General features: G+C 36.8%; 1 protein-coding gene across 19 annotated transcripts in view; it reads right to left on the reverse strand.

Moving 5' to 3' along the window:
* The window catches only part of CdGAPr (GTPase-activating protein CdGAPr), an 842,258-nt gene that overhangs the window by 12,473 nt on the left and 809,989 nt on the right, over positions 1–19,796 (reverse strand). For 18 of the 19 annotated variants that reach the window (XM_067112526.1, XM_067112522.1, XM_067112521.1 and 15 more), the window contains 2 exons: positions 13,722–13,841; positions 152–4,755 (listed from right to left, as the gene is read on the reverse strand). In XM_067112526.1, coding sequence (XP_066968627.1) covers positions 152–4,755; positions 13,722–13,841 — 4,724 coding nt within the window. Of the gene's footprint in view, positions 1–147; positions 4,756–13,721; positions 13,842–19,796 lie in introns of those variants that run through there. The other variant, XM_067112525.1, reaches the window with a different exon arrangement.

Here is a 19,796-nt window from a genome sequence, read left to right on the forward strand (position 1 = left end):
TGCATTCAAATCACCCAACTTAGCATACCTTTTTTCCCCTTGCCAAACCCAGCTAGGAATTACCAGGTCATGCTTTGCTTGAAGTCTATAGTACTGAAAACCATCATGCAGTTTAAAATCTATAAGAACATGATCTCTTCAAGTTTCTTACCTTTCCTTCTTCTCCTCCCTTGAACTTTGTCTCAAGAGAGCTGGCTTGGCACTAGTAGGTGAATCGCGTTCAAATATAGCTGCCATATCTCGAATTCTTCTCTGCTGTCCAGAATTCCCTCTAACTGCTAAGTTTCCTCCAGCTGCATTCACATCAGTGTTGCCTTCACCAGTGGTTGAAGATTTTATAGTGCTTTTGGAAACAGATACTGATGATGCCTTTGGAAGAGCAGATGGAAATAGAGTAGCCTTTGGAAGTCCAGGGGAAGGTGGTGTAGCTTTGGGAACATTAGGAGAGGAGGAAGTTACTTTTGTAACTGCAGATTTTCTTGTAGGTGATAATGGAACTGAATTTTTCCTTGTTAAGTGTTCCTTTCCTGGTTTTTGCTCTTGCTTCTTATTGCCTAGTTTTTCATGTTTACTTGTCTTATCAGTCTTATTAACATCTTTACTCTGAATATTGTCTTGAGATTTGCCAGCACTCCATATTGCTACACGTTCCTTAACATTTATGTCTTCGTCAACATCATCATTAGTAACTTTGCGTCTGCTCCCAATGCTGGCTGACCTTTGGAAAGGAGATGACTCTGAGGGAGATTTTACAGGACTGGTAGGGGATGAAATTTTTCTGCATAAATTGGGCTTTGTTTCACTACTGACTGAACGTTTCAGCAATGTATCCTTTTCTGAAGTTTTTCGAAGACTAGAACGAGGACTTGTTACTCCAGTTGATTTACTGGTATTGTTATTACTACTACAACTACTACTTCTCTGAAAGGCAGTTGAAGGGGATCCTGAAGACAGGCGTGGCCTTGCAGGACTTTTTATTTCGCCAGAACGACCCATATCACTCATGCTCCTTCTAGCAGGTGATGTTCGTTTGAAAACATTACCTTGATCATCATCATCATCTTTTTTGTCTGTGGTAATTGTATGGTCAAAACTGTGTTTTTCTGTATTCAGGTGCTTGCTTGGACTTGTTCTCCCTTCATGAGCATCAAAACTTTTAGTTGGGCTGATGCTGCCTTTCCTCCTAGGGCTTACAGACCTAGTATTTGAACTTTGGTGAGATGTTTCATCTTCATCCTCTGGTCTTGAAGGACTAGTTGCCTTCTGCTTAAGTCTCATTAGCATTTCATCTTTTTCACCACGAAAACTATCTGATTTGTACTTTTCTCTGAGGAAAGATCTCCGCTCTTCCTTGTACTTTTCTATTCTTTCCCTTTTCAACTGATCATCTGGATCAGCAGGATTACTACATAAAGTGACTACAGACATTGCACTCACATCTTCTGCCTCTTTACTTGTGTTCTCCTGAGGAATACCTTGTACACCAGTTACCTTAGAAGACAATCTAAAATCCGGAGAGGTTTTAAACCTTTGTAAACTAGATGAAGCAGGAATTGAAGTTTTCTTCTCCACTGAAATTTTTATATCTTGATTCACAGGGTCAGGGGGAATGTGAGTTCCTAATGAATGGCTTGTTAAAATGCTTTCTTTTGCAGATGAAGGGGCATAATTAATATCTACATCATGGGATACTTTAGGTTCACCTAGCTCAACCTTCTGATTTTGAACAGCTACTGGTGAATGACTAGGTTGAAGTACCTGGAAATTAGGATTTTCTTCTGTAGGTGTATCATGGCCTGAGGCACCACTTGGAGTACCAGGAGTTGCTGGCGAATCTGGAGATATAGAAACAGATGAAGGAGAAGAAACTGGAGAAACCAATGGAGAAGACAAATTAAGTTTTGGAAGCTGTCGTGGTCTTGGTACTGGTGCCGTGATAGAGGTATGACGACTTGCAGTTCGAGGCCAAGGTGCAGGGGTTATAATGCTTGTCAGTGTTCTGTTAGGAGTAGATGTAGCTGCAGGAGGTACTGGTACATTCTCAGGTGTTGGGGGGGAAAGACTAGGTAAAATGGGTGGCACAGTTGCTGGAGACAGACACTGACCATGCGAGTCTTGAACAGGTTTTGGCGAGCTCCCATCATCGCTACTTACTGGGGATGTTACATCATCTGTAGTAGATTCTGTTGGAGAAGCAAAAGCTGGCAAGACTAACACTTCTGTTGCCAGACTAGTTGATGAGGGAGTAACAGGAGAGTCAAGACACTCGCTATCCTCATTTGGCTGAGTACTTAGGTCATTATCTATAGCTATCTCCACAGACTGTGATACAAGGTTTTGGGAACAAGGCATGGGTTCACATGGTTTGGGAGCACAAATGTCACCCACTTGAGGCACCTGAATTGGAAGCTCTGAAGAAATGTCTAATAAATTCACTGTATCTACTGCTGTGTCTAAAGGTCCAGTCAAAGCACTTTCACTCACACTGTCATTCTGAGTTTTATGAATTTTTTGTTTTTCTCCATTTACTTTAAGTAATTCATTTACTTCCTGAATAGACTTCCTTAAAAATTTTACCTGCTGATAAACCATTTCCCCTTCTATCTCAGCCTCACATATATCAGTTTTTGGTGCTCCATCTGAGACTGCAGATGCCTGCGACTTGAATTCAACATTTTCATACTCAGGTTGTTCTGTAAAAGAATACTCTTCATAAGCATCATCAACTTCAGGAACTATATGTTCTTGATCATCACTACTTTCATCTAAATTTTCATATACAGGAGGAGAATCTTTTATAGATGATGCAACATTCTCATAATCATCATCTACTAACATTGTTTCTCCTTTAGCAACATTAACATTTTCATAACAAGTATTTCTAGGTGATATATCTGCACACACTGATTTCTCATCATTTACTCTGTCTACTGAACTGATTTGTCTTTCCTCAACTCTGACACTTTCATCTGTTAACTCAAAGTCCAAGACTGGATATTCAGGTTGGAACTGTACATTTTCATACTCAGCACCATACTTTACATTCTCATACTCTGAACTACAATTATAATTTTCATAATCAAGATCAGATCCAGCAACTTCACTTTCAAGTAATCCTTGGCCACTTGTCTGAGAAGTCTGAAAACTAGCTAGGGAAGACTGAATACTTGTGGTAGGTGATAAAGGCTCTGGTTCATCATACTGATTAATGGAGTTCTGGCCTGAATGAACAGAGCTGCTTATATCAACATTTTCATACATGGGACCATCTTCTGTTGGGTCATCACTGCTGCTTAAGTCTACTGACAGTGGACTAGACTGTCTTGGTTCATCTACTATGGGTGGGTTAGGTACAGAATGTCCTCCAGCTACAAGATCTTGAACAAACTGAGATTCACTAGGGGTAGAAGGTTCAGTAGTATCACTTAATGGGTGATACTGAATCTCTAAGAATGTTGAATCACCTTGAGGAGTCTCAGGTGAAGTGAGAGCTGAACCTAGTGTAAGAAGCTCAGCTGTAGGAAGACCTAACAGAGAATTGGGTCTAGCTTTTGGTACCTCTTGCAGTGGTGTCAGATCTTCATCCATTGGGGTTACTTGTGTTTCTCCTTGTATTTCTGACCCTTCAGCAATTATTGTGACTGGTGGTGTACCTGGAGCAACAACTGTTGCAGAGGAAGGTATGTTACTACTACTGGAGTCAGAACTAGTTTCTTTAAATTGGGTTGCAACTACTAACCCACTATAGCTTTTGCCCAAGGTTCCCAAAGAAATACATTCATTATCAGATGGTGAAGCATCTGCCATTGATGTGTTGCTCACTTCAGAGGCACTGATAGATGGAGAAGTTCGCAAATGTGTTATTTTATCCAAGAGCTCTGGATCAATAAGTGCACTGTCCATACTCTGTCTTGATGATGTATCTCCAGATTCTCTACTGCCTGGTTCTACATGAACTTCTGCTAAAACTGTCTCAACATTTGTATCAATTTCTGTCATTTTAGATGTAGATAAATAGCTATAAGCTTCCAATTTTCCGTGACCACCCTTGTTGCTACTATCTGTTGTTCGAACATGTTTTAATTTAGGGGAGCTGGAAGGAGATGCTGCTTTTGGAGATGCATCACTACGTCGACGAGTTGTTTCTGGGCTAAGGGCATATACAATCTTATCTTTTAAAGAAGCCGATGCTCTTTTAAGGCTGTTATTACAAGAGTCTTCACTTGAATCACTTATACCATGATCACCTCTTCTCTGGGTAGGTGGTGAAGTGAACCTATGTCGGATCTTCTCTTTGAGACTTTTCTTCTCTGGCCTAGGACTTGTGTTTTCTTTACTCTTTGCACTATCAGAACACATACTCAAGTTCTCCATATCTAATGTAGAACCTGACATGTCATCTGGGTCTTCTACTGAAGTTGATTTAAGTGTGTCAACTTCAAAGCCTTTCAGATCTTTTTCACTTGTGCTGAAGTTAAGATCAAGTTCACTAATGTCCAAATTCATCCTTGAATGGCTTGGTGAAAAATCTATGTCACTCTCACCTTCCTCCTTAACAGGTACCTGAGAAGGTAAATTATTGGTCTGGTTTTCCAAAGTATTGAAGTACGAGTCATGAGAAACAGAACGGTTATGAGTGCGAGGAGAAGGGATGGGACTTGATAGGGAACTGCTTCTACTCTCTCTTTCATCTCTAGTTACTCTTTCAGGACTCTCCCAGTCTGATGTATCCAGCCTCCCTGGAGAATCTAGGGCCTGAAAAACAAGCAAAAAAAAAACTAGTGTAATAAGATACAGATAAATGACAACTGAATTCTTAAACACTGTACTTCACTGCATTTTGTTAACCCAAGTAATAGTACTGAATAATATTCAACAGTCACATATAAAACAATTAAAAAGTGTACAACAGAAAGTCATTTACAGACATAAAACAATCAATAATATTGTGAAATTATTTACTTGTAGCACAATTAATGAAATAAACATTAAAATACTTAAATAAATGATTTTGGTAGTGGCATATGAAATAACAAAAATTACTTCACTTAACAAACTAACAAGCTTGAGCTTCACAGACAGACACTACCAGAATGCAGACTTTAAGGAAAAAAAAAAAAATTTTTTTTTTTCCAGAATCAAGGGTGCTGTTAAAAATCACGTAACCCCAATTCTTTTTAAAAAGAAGGAAGTTAACCAAGTATAACTACCTTCTTTGGAAAATATTTTAGCATATCTAAACAGTGTTATTTGTTATTTTATTGAACTGATAATACATTCTGAGCAACACTGAAGTATTCAAGATATAATACAGTACACCATACATTTATAAGAAAAATGATGATGCATGCCTAACTCTAAACACGGAATTCACAACACTGACAATATTTGGAATACACATGAAATTCATTTTCATTGTACATAGAGCAGAATGTCTCTCCTCTCTCCGAGGTGTTTCCAAATATTTTTTATCACCTCACACTTAAATATAAATAAATTGGGATAAACCTCGATTGTTAAGAACAAAAAATCAGAAGCTTCCCCATAAAACTTGGGGCATTTATAGAGACTGAGCAAAAGTTTATAAAATTTGTAGCTTGTTTTTGTACAAAATGAAAGAGCTATCATGCAAAGTGGAAAAATATGCATACTCTAATTTACACTAAAGCATCACATCATAGAGAAAAAGCCTATTCACATAAAGTCCTGAATACAATGACTTTCTCATTATCAGACAGTTATATGGCATAAATTTCATAATTAACAAGTGCAGCAACACCAGATTTATGTTCAAAATAAATGCTTAATTCTATGGGATTTTAAGTCTTGCTTTCTATACACATTGGCTCCTTTGCTATTGTCCTGAAATGAAGACTGCCCACCTAATTTGCTGAAAGAGGAGGGCCATTAAAACTAATTTCCTGCCAGTGGTATGGCTTGCTAGAAAATCTGAAATTCATAAACATGTCAGGTTTCTAGCTTCAACAATTTGTGAGCTGTGAGAACATTCAAGGCCTATGGACTAGAAGGTACGTCAACCCACAATGTTTATGGATACATTTTTTTTTCTAAAGATATACTCACTGACAAGTGTATGTTACAGTACCTTATTTTTTGGTACTGTACTATATTTTTTAGGTGCTATATTTTTTAGATACTGTACTATATTGCAAATCTCTAGGTTGTAAGGGTACAACTGAAGACTTCCTCTACATTTGGATATTTTTCTTCTAATTTATCAGAAGTACTGACCTTCACACCTAGTACATGTAATTTATTATTAAGTATTTTAACCAGAGTATCAAATTAAATATGTTTAACTCTCATGGAGTTCGTCTGCCTATAAAAACCACGTCTCAAGAAATCTTGGGATACATTTACAATGTGCAGACTGAGTTGTCCAACTTATGCTCACCATTACAAACTCTCATCCCATGTGATGCCACATTCATGTTTAAGCATCCATGGTGTGAATGGCTACATCCATGACCGCTTACATTATGGAATGGAATATAAAATTTAGGCCAAAAGCCAGCACTGGAAACTGAAGTCATTCAGCATAAAAAAGTGAAAGTGAGAGTAAGAAGGTTTTTAACGTATAAGAGGAAAACCTAGTAGGTGCACTATGAAACAACTGTTAGGAGAAGGTAGAAAGAAAGATGGAAAAAAGAGAAAATGCATGGAGGTACAGCAAACCGAATGACAGGCAGCAGCTAGGGACTAAAGGGGTAACATTGAGTAATGCTTACAGTACACCAAGTGAGGCGCACTGATGGCATTAGCCCCCTAAGGGGTGCTTACATTATAAACTTTCAAGTGTTTCTTTGTTGAAAGTTGGGTTTATATGGACCAAGAGTAAAAGTACTGATAATAATAATTCTGTCACACCTCAGTTGACAAAGTTTCTCCCTCAAGACTAAAGACTTGATTTTATGCACAAAAATAAAAAATATTCCTGAAGTGGCCGGAACTTACAAGAATATATAACTGATTTGGAAAATAGTTAAAAGAGAAATTAAAATTTGTACTGCTTTTCCTTTGCCCCTTTAACTGCCAGTCATTACCATAGTGAAAGAGAGAAATTAATTCAAGATAGAAAAGGCCCTACAATTGGGGGTGAAAACTAATACCCTGGTGGAGAGCAACTTGTTGCATCAGAAACTAATGGACCCACACAGAGAATGCTAAACAATCCTCTGGATGAGTAATGCTAAACCATTTACAGCACGTGAAGGATGGCTTCATCATTCCATAAATGACATTGCTTTAAAAATGTAAAAATAAAAGTTGGTTCTGCACCTGCTGATGAAGATACCATTGCCAGACTTGTGTTTTGGATGAAATAAAATATTAAAGTAACACCCACTACTACAAGGCAACCTTAAGAAGAGTGTTATTTACTTGTTCCTAAAATACACCTCTTTTTAAGGTATTCTCGCTTTGGCCCAGCCTTCCCTAGAAACCCCTACCTTCAAGCACACACTAACACAATATCTAATTTTACTTAAAGTTTTTCAACTGGAGATTCAAAATACCTCTCTGTACACAACAAGCACTTGTATAAATAGGTCATGTGACCACTATCACTGAAAGTTCCTTCCCTCTCTGCTTCTCTTCCACTGTTTGCATACTCAACAAGCATGAACCCACCTGGCCTCTTCCTACTTCAAGGGTATCACCTGAAGTACTTGAATCTCCAGACAGTATTCAGGTAACTTTTCCTAACCTGTGACATTTTATCTTTATCTCACATATTCTGTTCATTAAGCACTTGCATATTACTCATCTTACTGCAATACCAACTCAGATAATTCCCCAAACTCTGGTTAATCTGTCAACTTCTGGAACACATCATATCAAAGCTAACACTGACTAATTCTTAACCTAAAATATGAGCAATTCCTCCCTCTATAAATAAGCTAGGTAGATGACTGACTCAGTAATAATATTATTTATAGATGGTGGTGGTGATTAAGTAGACACAATATTGGGGTATGGCATGGCAATGGTTTGTACTTAATATAAATTTATATATGAATTTAAAGAAAATTATGTTCTGTAGCTTAAAACTTTCTTACATCAAGGTCCATTATCCCTCTTCAGTGACCAGGGACATGTGGTTTCTTTCAAAACCCAAACTTCAAACTGAGGAAATGAGTGACACAAACTGAGTTATGTTCTATTTCATGAGAATCTCTCAATGCCTGAAAGAACTGGCTCTTTCTTAGTTGGTTTTACCTTTGACCACCTAAGTAAGAAAATCTACTAAGGTAACAAGAAAATGTATAGGCTGAAATCTTACAAGGTGATAGATAAACTATTGTCTTAAAGGGTGCAGCCATTCTTTGGTTTTGAAAAATAACTGCTGCAATCATATTCTGATACAGTAAATACTAATAACTAATGCTACAGCCAAAATGAAAAATGCATTAAGACTTAAGTAGATTTTTTCAGCTATCTAACTAAAGCTGATGTAATGGTAACCCAAAAATATGTCTTGCAAACCTTGCAGGTTTTCACTAGGAAACACTTAAAATTAAATTCATAAGCTGATGTGAACATAAACAGAACTTGATAAAAAAGGAAGTACTGTACAGTACTTGTTAACAGTCAACACTAAGACTGATAAAATTAGTTTCAAACTTGCTCCCAAGGTAGAAGTCAAAACCTCAATTTAGTCTGCAACTTAAGTCTTAGTTAATGAATTTAAATACAGTATACAGTTTGTAGGTAATCACTGCCATTTAGAGAGAGAGAGAAAAAAAAAACGGAAATTCTAGATCACGGTTCCTCAACCTGGATGGTGCAATTACAAGGCTTGACAAATGTTTGCAAGCAAGGGTGTCCACAGTGATCTTCATTTCAATCCTGTACAGTATCATGATGTATATTTATTAAGATGTTAATGATTCTCTGACAAACAAATTTATTAAAACTTCAATCAATAGATTAACTGAGTTACTCTGAGTATAAAATTGCACATGCTGTGTCAAGTTAATAGAGGTATGAGCTCAAAGTCTAATTACTCGGGGAACACTTGGAGGGAAAAGGTTGAGCATCCTTATGCTAGAAGATTTAGCAATGATGACAACGATTAATTTATTACATAAATATGCCCCTAAAACATGACTGTATGCCAAGCAAACAAAACTTAGCATTGGGTATCACAATCTTAACACAAAAAATATACAACAAGATATGACTACTAACAATGTAAAAATGTGAAGAATGTAATTCACGAACAAAATACATCAATCGTTGAACCCTATACAAATGAAACAGTAGTTTTAAGTGATTTTTAAATGTCTTTTGAGTACATTAAAAACAAAATACTAACTAAAAACACGCAAACAACAATTGCTTAGGCAGCTCAAAGGATTAGATTACAATATTTTGCTACCAAATCAACAGTAGCTCCTGCAAGCCACAAATCACATTCTTGACATCATCATCACAAAATTTACAGTATGAAATTTTACTGTAACAGCTTACCTTTCGGCCTTCTCTACACTACCCTGTATGGTCTCGATTGATAGAGTAAACAAAATTTTTAATAAAAGTACAAAATCTTCAATAATGTTTCATAATAGCTACTCATCCTACCAAGCAGAAAGGGTATATACTCTCAAGTTCCTAAATTAGTATGCTTAACCAAGCAGCGATGTAAACAGTTAAGTTGCCCAACCATTAAAAACCCACATATCATCTATCTGTCCAATTCTAAGTAGGCAAAGGGCAATTTCCTGTCACCTTGACATATTACTGTAACCCCAAAAACAGGTATCTGGGTAAGATCTACGATTTTATGGTTAGTATCCATCACATTCTAATGCAGTATAAGATTTGCCATGCCTTCCCTGATTTTCCTATTTATGCTTGAGATGGTATACGGACTGAAGAGCATTCACACAATTGTCAGAATTATAATTTCTCACATGACAAGATAAAACCTCTTTCTAAATCCAAAGAGAATGCAAAGTTCTGAAGTAAAATCTGAGGTCGGGATAAAGTCATCTTGTTGAATATCAGCAACAAAATTTCCAAAATTAATTCCAACATCAAATTTGAAGTTGTTTCCATATATACACACAATTCTCATGCATTAATGCATTTTCTAATAAAAATAATTTAAATTACTTCCTGGGACACACCATCTTTATGGAGGTAAAACACTTAGAATATTTTACTGCTCGTAAGCAGCAAGCAGAATTATGCTTTAATGTATTTAGTTTATATAAAATTTAGTATGCAACATAGGTTAGTGGTGCCAGACTTTTTGATAAGATGAGTTGAAGGGGGTGGAAGGATAGTACAACAAAAAATAAGTGGCTAGAAGACCAGGTGAGAGGAAGATTTAAGTAACTGGTACTCACTAGTCAGATTAGCAGAGGACATATTCATTTGGTGAGTAGAAAATAGCACTATGATTCTTAAAACAGCAGAAAAATTACTGGAAAAGACATCTGGTAGAGGTCCAATCAATGAAAAGGACAGCAAAGATAGCTTATGGTCAAAATGACTCTGGGGATAATAAATTGGCCTGGAAAATTGCACAACAAAAAGCAAAGAAGCTATACCAAGGGCACAGGCAAGTGCCATGAATGAGCTGTATAAAAGAACAGAAACACCAGAAGGGCAAAAGTTTATTATACATAGGATCACAAAAGGCAGCAATAATCTGATCAAAGATCAGACGCATATCAAGTAAATTAAAGAAAATATGGAAGAGTTCTGTCATAGGGAGAAAGTCTAGGAGCAAGATGGAAGGAATATTTTTAAAAGTTATTAAATGAAGAAAACCCCAAAAGACTAGCAGATGATGGCAACCCATGGCAACCCACTAGATAAAATGAAGAGAAGTAATCTGAGCCAATAAATGTTTGGGAGAGGAGATATCAGTAGACAAGAAGTAAAAGGACACTAGATAAAATGAAGAGAAGTAGGACCTGCTGATACACCAGCCAATGTGTGGAAATGTTTGGGAGAGGAAGGAACTGATATAATGGAGGATGTAATATGCAAGATCTACCTTTATGAACAAATAACCAATAGCTGAAGAAACAGCCTAACGGTCCCAATATATAAAGGAAAGGGCAACATATCTGACTGTCGTAATTACTGAGGAATAAAACTGATATCCCTTACAGTAAAGATCTGTGAAAGAATAAGGAGGGAAACAACAATAAGTGAGGAACAGATTGGATTCATGCCAGGGAGGGGTACAGGGGATGCTATATTTGCTTTAAGACAAACTTTGGAGAAAAACAGAAAGAACTTCACTTGGTACTTATTGACTTAGAAAAAGCATATGATCGTGTACCAAGGCAAGAGGCATGGAGGTGTTTGAGGGTGACACTTGTTTCTGACAAATATGTTAAAATGCTCTATTCGCTGATGACACAGTGCTGATAGACAGGACTAGAAAAGGAGTTGAGATGAAGCTAGAAAGGTGGAGACAGTTACCTGAAGATCAATGTTTAAAGATAAGTAGGATAAAGACTGAGTGTCTGTAGATGGGAAAAGGAAGATAGGGTACAGCGAAACTGGAACAGGACAACATCAATAGTCAAAACTTTTAAATACCTAGGATAAAACATGACTGACAATGGAGATATGGACTTGAAATCAACCACACAATACAATGTGCTTGGATAAACTGGAAAAGGTCATCAGGGATATTGTTAGTCAAGAGGACTAGTGTGAAGGTTAAAAGGAATGGCAAATGGATGAGGTAGAAATGATGTTGCGTTGGATATGTGGAGTCACATGAAGAAATAGGATCAGAAATGAATTTATTAGAGGAAAAGTTAAGGTAAGGGAAGTATCGAAGACAGCCCAATAAAGAACACTACTGTGATCACTTTATGAGGAGAAAAGGTCACATGTGTAAGAGTTATGATCACGAAAGTTGTGGGAAGGAGAAGAAGGGGAAGGCTGAAGTTCAAATGGAAGGATGAAAGGGGCTGTTCAAAAATTACATAACACTTTTTTTTTTTGGTAACTTTTGACCTTCCTCCCCCCTTGTCATGCCTCATAACATGTCCAAACCCCCCAAGAAAATTATGTAACAACAGCTAGTAACCCCCTGAATTAGTATGTTTCCCTTTTTTAATGTAATGATATATTAAAGTCTAGCCTAATACCTGGAAATTATTACCTTTAGGTTTTTCTTAATACTTTTATGTTATGATACCAGAGGATCACAGATAAATTTGAAATGAAAATGTTCTCTTATGCTATGTTAAGAAGTGGATTAATTTAATTTATATTTTTCTTTCTAAGTCATATTTATGCAGAAAGTAGAGAAAGTCGGAGCTCACAAACGGGATGAGTTTGTAATATTATTCTGTCATGTAATACATATAGTAGAAAATGTTGAAGTACAAACAAGGGTTGAGTTTGTGATATTTTTTAAATATATGTCTATGCAAAAAAATTAAATACTATATCCTCAATATTACTAAAATATAACAGAAGTCTGTTGCAGAATCTTAACTCACTCTCTCTTTTGTCCTTCTACATTTACATCTTTCCAAAAGAAGCAAAGGGAAAAAATCTGAAAATGTTATGTAACTCATGGCTGCACCCCTTCCCCCACTGTCACACTCATAACACTTCACCATAACCTCCCTCCCAGGCGCTACCTAATTTTTGGGCCCCAAGCAGTGAATGACATGCGGGTGAAAGGTTTGAGAAGTCAGGATGCATTGGACAGAGGAAGGTGGAGAAAGCTGATAAGAGGCAGCATCCCCATATAGAAATGGGTATAGCTGAAGATAAAGTAGTAGTAGTTTAAACAAAATTTCTTTCAATTATGGAAATGACTACAGTGTGTCATTTATTGGGTTTTCTCTATAGTACTATCAGTAGAAAGTGGCTATATCCTGAAAGAAACTGGGCATTAATATTACATGGATTTTACAGATACAAACTTCAACATTACTATAATACCAAGGCCAAGTATGATCTCTCACAGTATAAACACATATGTTATGACATTGCAGTGGGTACTCATATGGTACTAGATGGTTGTACAGTATGTAGAGGACGCTTTCCTCCCAAAGTGCACTGTATATAGGTCATGTGTAAAATTCTATTGAATGACTACTTGAATATCACCTGAGGTGTTCACTCCTCACCCCAGTTGCTAAAAGTAAGCTGCAACTTGTTGAAGGGATAGGTGTTATGTCAGAAATTAAGAAAAATTCATCAATCTTTTGTTAAAACAAAGATAAAACTATGTTCATCTGGAATCATGATAACGGATAAATATACAGTACTGTATTGTCATTACAATGAAGTTATTCATCATCACATAGTAGTTAAATAATTTTCCTCGTACACAACCTTCCACCTGAATAATAATACAATGTATTAAGAATATGAAGAAATACTATAGTACAGTACAGTAAAATGTCACATGATGGTACCCAAATTAATTTTAGAGCTGAAATTTATGCTGTTCAATGTTTGGTGAACAGTTTGGTAATTCCTCTTTCATTACACCATATTGTATGTAAAAATCTGTCACAGGCAACTACAACTAAAATCTTATGTACATCAGAATAAAAACTAATATATTGTACATACAAAGTTCATTTTAGAAGAAATGAGATTAATTTTATTGTCAGTTTCATTAAAATCAATAGCTCCTTCACCTAGAGTGAATGAAATATTAATTTTTGCCTTTACTGCTTCAACAATAATCTTGAATTACCAACCTGGGAATTTCTGTTTGAACGCTGTGAGGCAGATGTGGAGACGAGGGATTCTACTGACTTGACAGGTCGCAGTCGCTTGGAAGAGGAAGGGGCAATGTCTGCCTCTGTCACCACAGAGTCCTGTTGTGGTAACGTAGGTCAGAGTTAATAAGGATGTAGAGGATTAGTATAATTCCAATATCTGGATGAAGCCAGGCAAGGTTTGCTTATTTCTGGCTCAAATTTTTTTCTATTGCATTTTATTACTATTAAATACATATGATGGTAAAACAACTTTCTCAAGTCTTAAAGTAAAAACAAAATGTTCATTAGTCTAAAAATGCAAACAGGAAAAAATGTGAGCCACTTCTCTGTTTTGCTGCCATAGCAAGCAGATATTTTGGGAATAAGAAACTAGGTTTGTTATAAGAGGATATCTCAGTCTTTTATATGCCTTTTAAATAAAAAAAGGATAATCCCCCCAATTCACAATTTTTTCAGTTTCAATTGGAAAAACAAATAATTTCACATTAACAAATATAATCTATTAGTTTCCAAGTAACAAATCTTAAACCATTCCCATTAGTTACTCTAAATGACTATGGAGAAACCAAAAATAAGCACATGAAGCACTTCAGGGATGAGCCATATGTAAAACAAAACAATACGGTACATAAATACCTCAAGTATGAGTGACAATTAACAGAAAATAATATAAAAATATAGTTGTGTAGTCTATGAGCACAGTTCAACATTTTTTATAAGGAAATAAATTATACAGTGTTCATGATTTTTATATACTGAATTGCAACTTTTATGTAAAAACCATCACAATTCAAGAAAGTACAGCAACCAGGTTTTAAAATGTAATTATAAAATAGCTACATTCACAGCAGCTAAAGTACATTACGTACAGTGAAATACATAACAAATACAGTCCATCTGTTAGCCTTAAAACTTAATAATAAGCAAATGCATATTTTCCATTGCTAGTTTTATTTTGATTGTTTTTGTAATCTGCCTTTGCATCAATTATGTAAAATTTCCCATATAAAATTGTTATATCAAGTGATGCTATCATTGATGAAGATATTTTTTAATTTGGAATGCTGTACTTGTAGTGTCTTTAATTCATAAAAGCTTTTCAGTTTTCCAGCATACACTTCAATATCCTACAGATTTTAATCCACCATAGTAAAGGAAACCATTAAAAATTTAAAAAAAAATTCTCTTTCATGAGTTATGGTAAGAATTCATGTTTCCTTCTACTACCTGTTTACCCTTTATGGTATTAAAAGCCAGAATTGAGATGGATGTACAGTACTGTACTGCATAGTAATGTAAACAGTACAATAATTTAGTGTTCCACATTTTTCAGTGTGTGTGTGTGTGTATACAGGGTACTGAATATGCACATGTATGCACTGCATCAGGATAAGCTAGGAACTTACAATGTGTTTGCTCACACTCTCTCTCTCTTTCTCTGTCAGTTTTTATTATAAAGAATCTGGGGTTACCTTTGTTTAAAAGAAACAATGTTTACTTTTAAAACAATGTTTACATTTAAAAGAAAATGTTTACATTTTTTTTTTACATTGTATGAGTTATGTGAATACTGTACATATCTTGTAAGTATACATAGGGCTGACCCCTTAGCCATCTGTTAAGTTGAGGTGCCACTGGGGATTTTTGTGTAAGATTCATCTTACTCTTTATTGTTTAGGAAGATCTACCTTTTGTTAATATTCCACTGCCACTACGTATTTCATCTTTACCATTCATTATCTTCATGAACCCGTAAGTGAACAAATCTCTTAGTGCACCCTTAATAATACTGATACTATATCTTGTACATCTGTCTGGGCTACATGCATATTTCTTAGCAGGCTAAAAATTCTTTTTAGTAATTCTCTTTTATAGTGTTAAACTATTTCATAATCATATCATACAGTACTTTAATTATATTACTGTAAAACCTATGAAACCCATTACATATTTTCATACATTGTATTGTGACTGTTTAAAAGAACTTGTCTCTTAATTGGTCACCACAGTCGCATACTTGCAACAAAGTCAGTCAACTTCATCCTGGTTTGCATTAAGCTTTCTCTATTTCTCACAGTTTTTTGTTTTTTCCTATTACAGGGCTACTATTAAGCAAGACCCAAAGACCACTTACTCTTTGTAAAAGTGAATTTGGGTGGTTGTCAGACAAGTGCAAGGTATGCAACATGCATGCTCCTGTCAACCATCCCAAATGGTGATGGGGCCCAGTTTAAATTAGCCTTTTGGGTTCATGGATTTGGTATTAGTGCAGGTGGAAAGGAATACATCTTCCTGGCAGAATGTGTTCCCTTCCCACTGAGTATGTTCCATGCTCTGGCAAACATGCAGGGACATTGGAAGCCATGATCTCCTGAACAGGCAAGAAGTGAACTATATCACTCAGCTATCCTTATTAAACCCAGATGGCCCAGGGGCACTGGCCTTCATCTTGCATGAGCAGCTCCCAGAAGGGGATCCAAGCTCTCCCATGCAACGATACAATGAGGACCCAAACAAGGATACCTTCCACTGATATTCATGCTTGTCCTGTGATGTCCTTCATCCGAGACTCCGAGTCAGGTGGTGGCTATCCAGATTGCTTGACCCAACCCATCCTGCTGGATATTCCTCATAAATAGCATCCAGCAGATGCCTCAGCAGAGTTTGGGAAGATCTCGTCAAGTATTAAAGAATCCCCTGGTACTGAGTGCCATTATAATTAGGATATTACTGAAAATTCTGGTTAGGAATTCAGGGCAGCCTTGGATATTGCAGAGGACATTAATACCAAAGCATTTTGAGCCCTTATGAGAAAATCTAAAAAGTCCTCGAAGACTACCCACAAGGAAGGGGGCAATCTTACTGTGAAAGTAAGACCCTCAGAGCAAGGTACCAAAAAGCTAAAGAATGGGAGGAAGATGATTTAGTCTCTTGACTCCCAATGGGATGCCCCTCCCGCTCCCATGTACTGACTGGTCTCAGCACTCCAACCAGCTCTAACTTTCCCAGGGTGTGAGAATCATGGACATCTTTTCCCACTTCTAACTCCAATAACAACAATCCTTGGCAAGACACCTCAATGTTTCTTCTCACTGGATGGCATATATTTTAATAAGAGCAAAGGACAGTGATTCAGGTGGAACATACGGAATCCGGAGCAGAACCAACTTCTCACATATGAAATGGTGCTTGGTCCCTCTCCCTGCCTGAATACAGAAACTGCCAAAGATGAAGGTCATACTCCCACCTAGCATGACAACAAAGCCAGTCAAAGCCACCATCTGTTTCAATATACAGACTCTAGGTTATACCCTTTGGCTTGAACATTGCCTCAAGGATCTTCACAATATTGGCAACAACAGTCATCTGAGAGGTCATGGAAAATGAAAAACTGCACTCCAATGGTTCGCAATGCTGCACAGGCCTAAAGAAGTGTTGGTAACACTGCTCATGGGCATAAGCAGGCTTAGAAATGGTTGAGGGGTGGGAATGGGGAAAGAATTTCCAGGATGCAACACTGCACAGGGAGAGATTTGTATTTACCAGTTTCTTCCAGAATCCCTACTCTTAGTTCACTTAATACCATCAATCATAAACAAGTTAAAGGATGCAGCCAACCCTGGCAATTATCGCTCGATTGCAATTACTACAACTGCATCGAAGATACTCGAGTCGGTTCTTCTAGTGAGACTTCTCCCCTTTCCACACGCTACTGACAACCAGTTCGGATTTAAAGCAAACCACTGAACCAACACCTGCATCTACATCCTGAAAGAACTGCTGAACTATTACTGTACCTATCATCAGCCTCTTCCGTTTTCCTAAGTTTTGTAGATGTGAGAATAGGATTTGACAGTAAACTACCTTAAGTTCTTCCTGAAGCTACAGAAAAGAGGCATTTTAATTGGCATTTTATATTGCTGGGTCTCCACACAGCAATGCTGTGTCAAATGGGGTAACGTATTGTCATACACCTTCGGCTCCCTCAACGGGCTCCAGCAAGGGGGCATTCTGTCTCCATACCTGTTTAATACGTACACAGATGCCCTGAAATGTCAAACTGAACTCACTTCCAATCAGATGCACTATCAACAAAACAACAATAAACAACCTCTGTTATGCCGACAATATGGTTCTGATTTCCCCATCAAGGTCTCCCGAATTCATGCGTGAATTTCCGTATTTGGGCCACATTATCATGGATGACCTTAAAAGATACGGCAGACATGGGATGGAGGTGTTGTAAACTATGTGCAATTGGCAACATGGTTGCAAGAAAGTTTGCCTTCTGTCATTGCGACACGAAACATGCTCTTCTGCTCTTACTGTATATGGGTGTTCCCTTTGGACGAGCTATGCCCGAGAGACCATGAGGCATATCACTGTTGCTCACAATTTCTGAGGTGTCTCACGAAACACTTCTCACTACCACTCTGCTACGCAGATGTTCATAGAAAACAGCCTGGATAGTTTAACAATCATTGCTAGGGGAACAATGTCCGGTCTGATCACCTAACTGTGAAACAGCAGCAATTCGCTAATACAAAGCATCCTAAGCAGTGAGTCAAGAAGATCTAAATATTATTAGTATTATTGTTATTATTCTACATTTTTGTTATTATTAGTATTTTCTTTTTTTATTATTACTGTGATTATCATTATAGAGTTTTGCTGTTTTCAATTTTTGTATTTAGTGTTCTGGATCTGACTTCTGTAACCACCTAACGACCTACGGTCCTAAACAGGAATTCAGTTGTATGTAATCTGTTTCTAGTTGTTATAATTTTAATATTTTTACTACTATTCTCAATATTAGTACTGTCATTACCATTATTATAATTTACTATTTTTGCCACCACTTCAGCAACTGTGTGGTTATTGAAAATTATCATTTTATCTCGTGTATCTAAATTGTGTATTGTACTGTATCCACTTTGTATCCCATGTATATGGCCCTGAGTCAAAATAAAGATATTATTATTATTATTATTATTATTATTATTATTATTATTATTATTATATATGTACTGCCATAAGCACGCAGAGAAAGAGTCACAGGGGGTAGGTGGCTGGGGAGAAGTTTCTTGGGCAGGTAGGGGGTGGGAAGGCTGTGCAAGATGGGTAGAGTTGGGGCTGGTGGACATTTGATTTCTTGCAAGCTTTCGCTTTTGTTAAAAATACCTTTTATTTTACATCTTTCATATCTTATTAAAGGATATTAACCTGTAATAAAATAATGTGATCAGGCACAACTCAAAAGAGAGAGAAAAGGATTGATATCACATACAGTACAGTACCTAACACAAACACACACATTTTCCCTTTTTTATTTTTATTTTACAATTTTATTTTTATTTCTTGATCTGTCAATTTTCAATGCATATATAACATGTGAAAAAACAATAAGAATGGCATTGTAAAAGAGAGAGAGAGAGAGAGAGAGAGAGAGAGAGAGAGAGAGAGAGAGAGAGAGAGAGAGAGAGAGAGAGAGAGAGAGAGAGAGCTATCACAATTGTTATTGGATTAAAAGCACATCACTTGATAGAGAGAGAGAGAGAGAGAGAGAGAGAGAGAGAGAGAGAGAGAGAGAGAGAGAGAGAGAGAGAGAGAGAGAGAGAGAGAGAGAGAGAGAGAGCTATCACAATTGTTACTGGATTAAAAGCACATCACTTGATGAGAGAGAGAGAGAGCTACCACAATTGTTACTGGATTAAAAGCACATTACTTGATGTCATCATACGTTACTTTGTCGCTTTTAATTGGCTGATAAGGATACCTTATCAGTTAAATTGTCTGGCGAAAGATGTGTAGGTGAGCAAGCACTCATATTTTTTGTAAACTTTTTTTTGGCAAAGGCTTGGTTTACCTTCAACATTGTAAGCATTTGGTTCCAGTCACTTTTGTTTGGAGGTTGTTCGTTATCAGATACAGGACCTTGGCATTGCTAGACAAGGTGAAGGCTTTGCTTATGGAAAATGCACATGCATATTGTAAAAAAAACCCAGTTAGTCGGTGATGAAGGTTGTATTAGGGTCATGTTAATGCTTCCTA

The sequence above is a fragment of the Macrobrachium rosenbergii genome, chromosome 12, assembly GCF_040412425.1.
Source record: "Macrobrachium rosenbergii isolate ZJJX-2024 chromosome 12, ASM4041242v1, whole genome shotgun sequence".
In the NCBI taxonomy this organism is placed as follows: Eukaryota; Metazoa; Arthropoda; class Malacostraca; order Decapoda; family Palaemonidae; genus Macrobrachium; species Macrobrachium rosenbergii.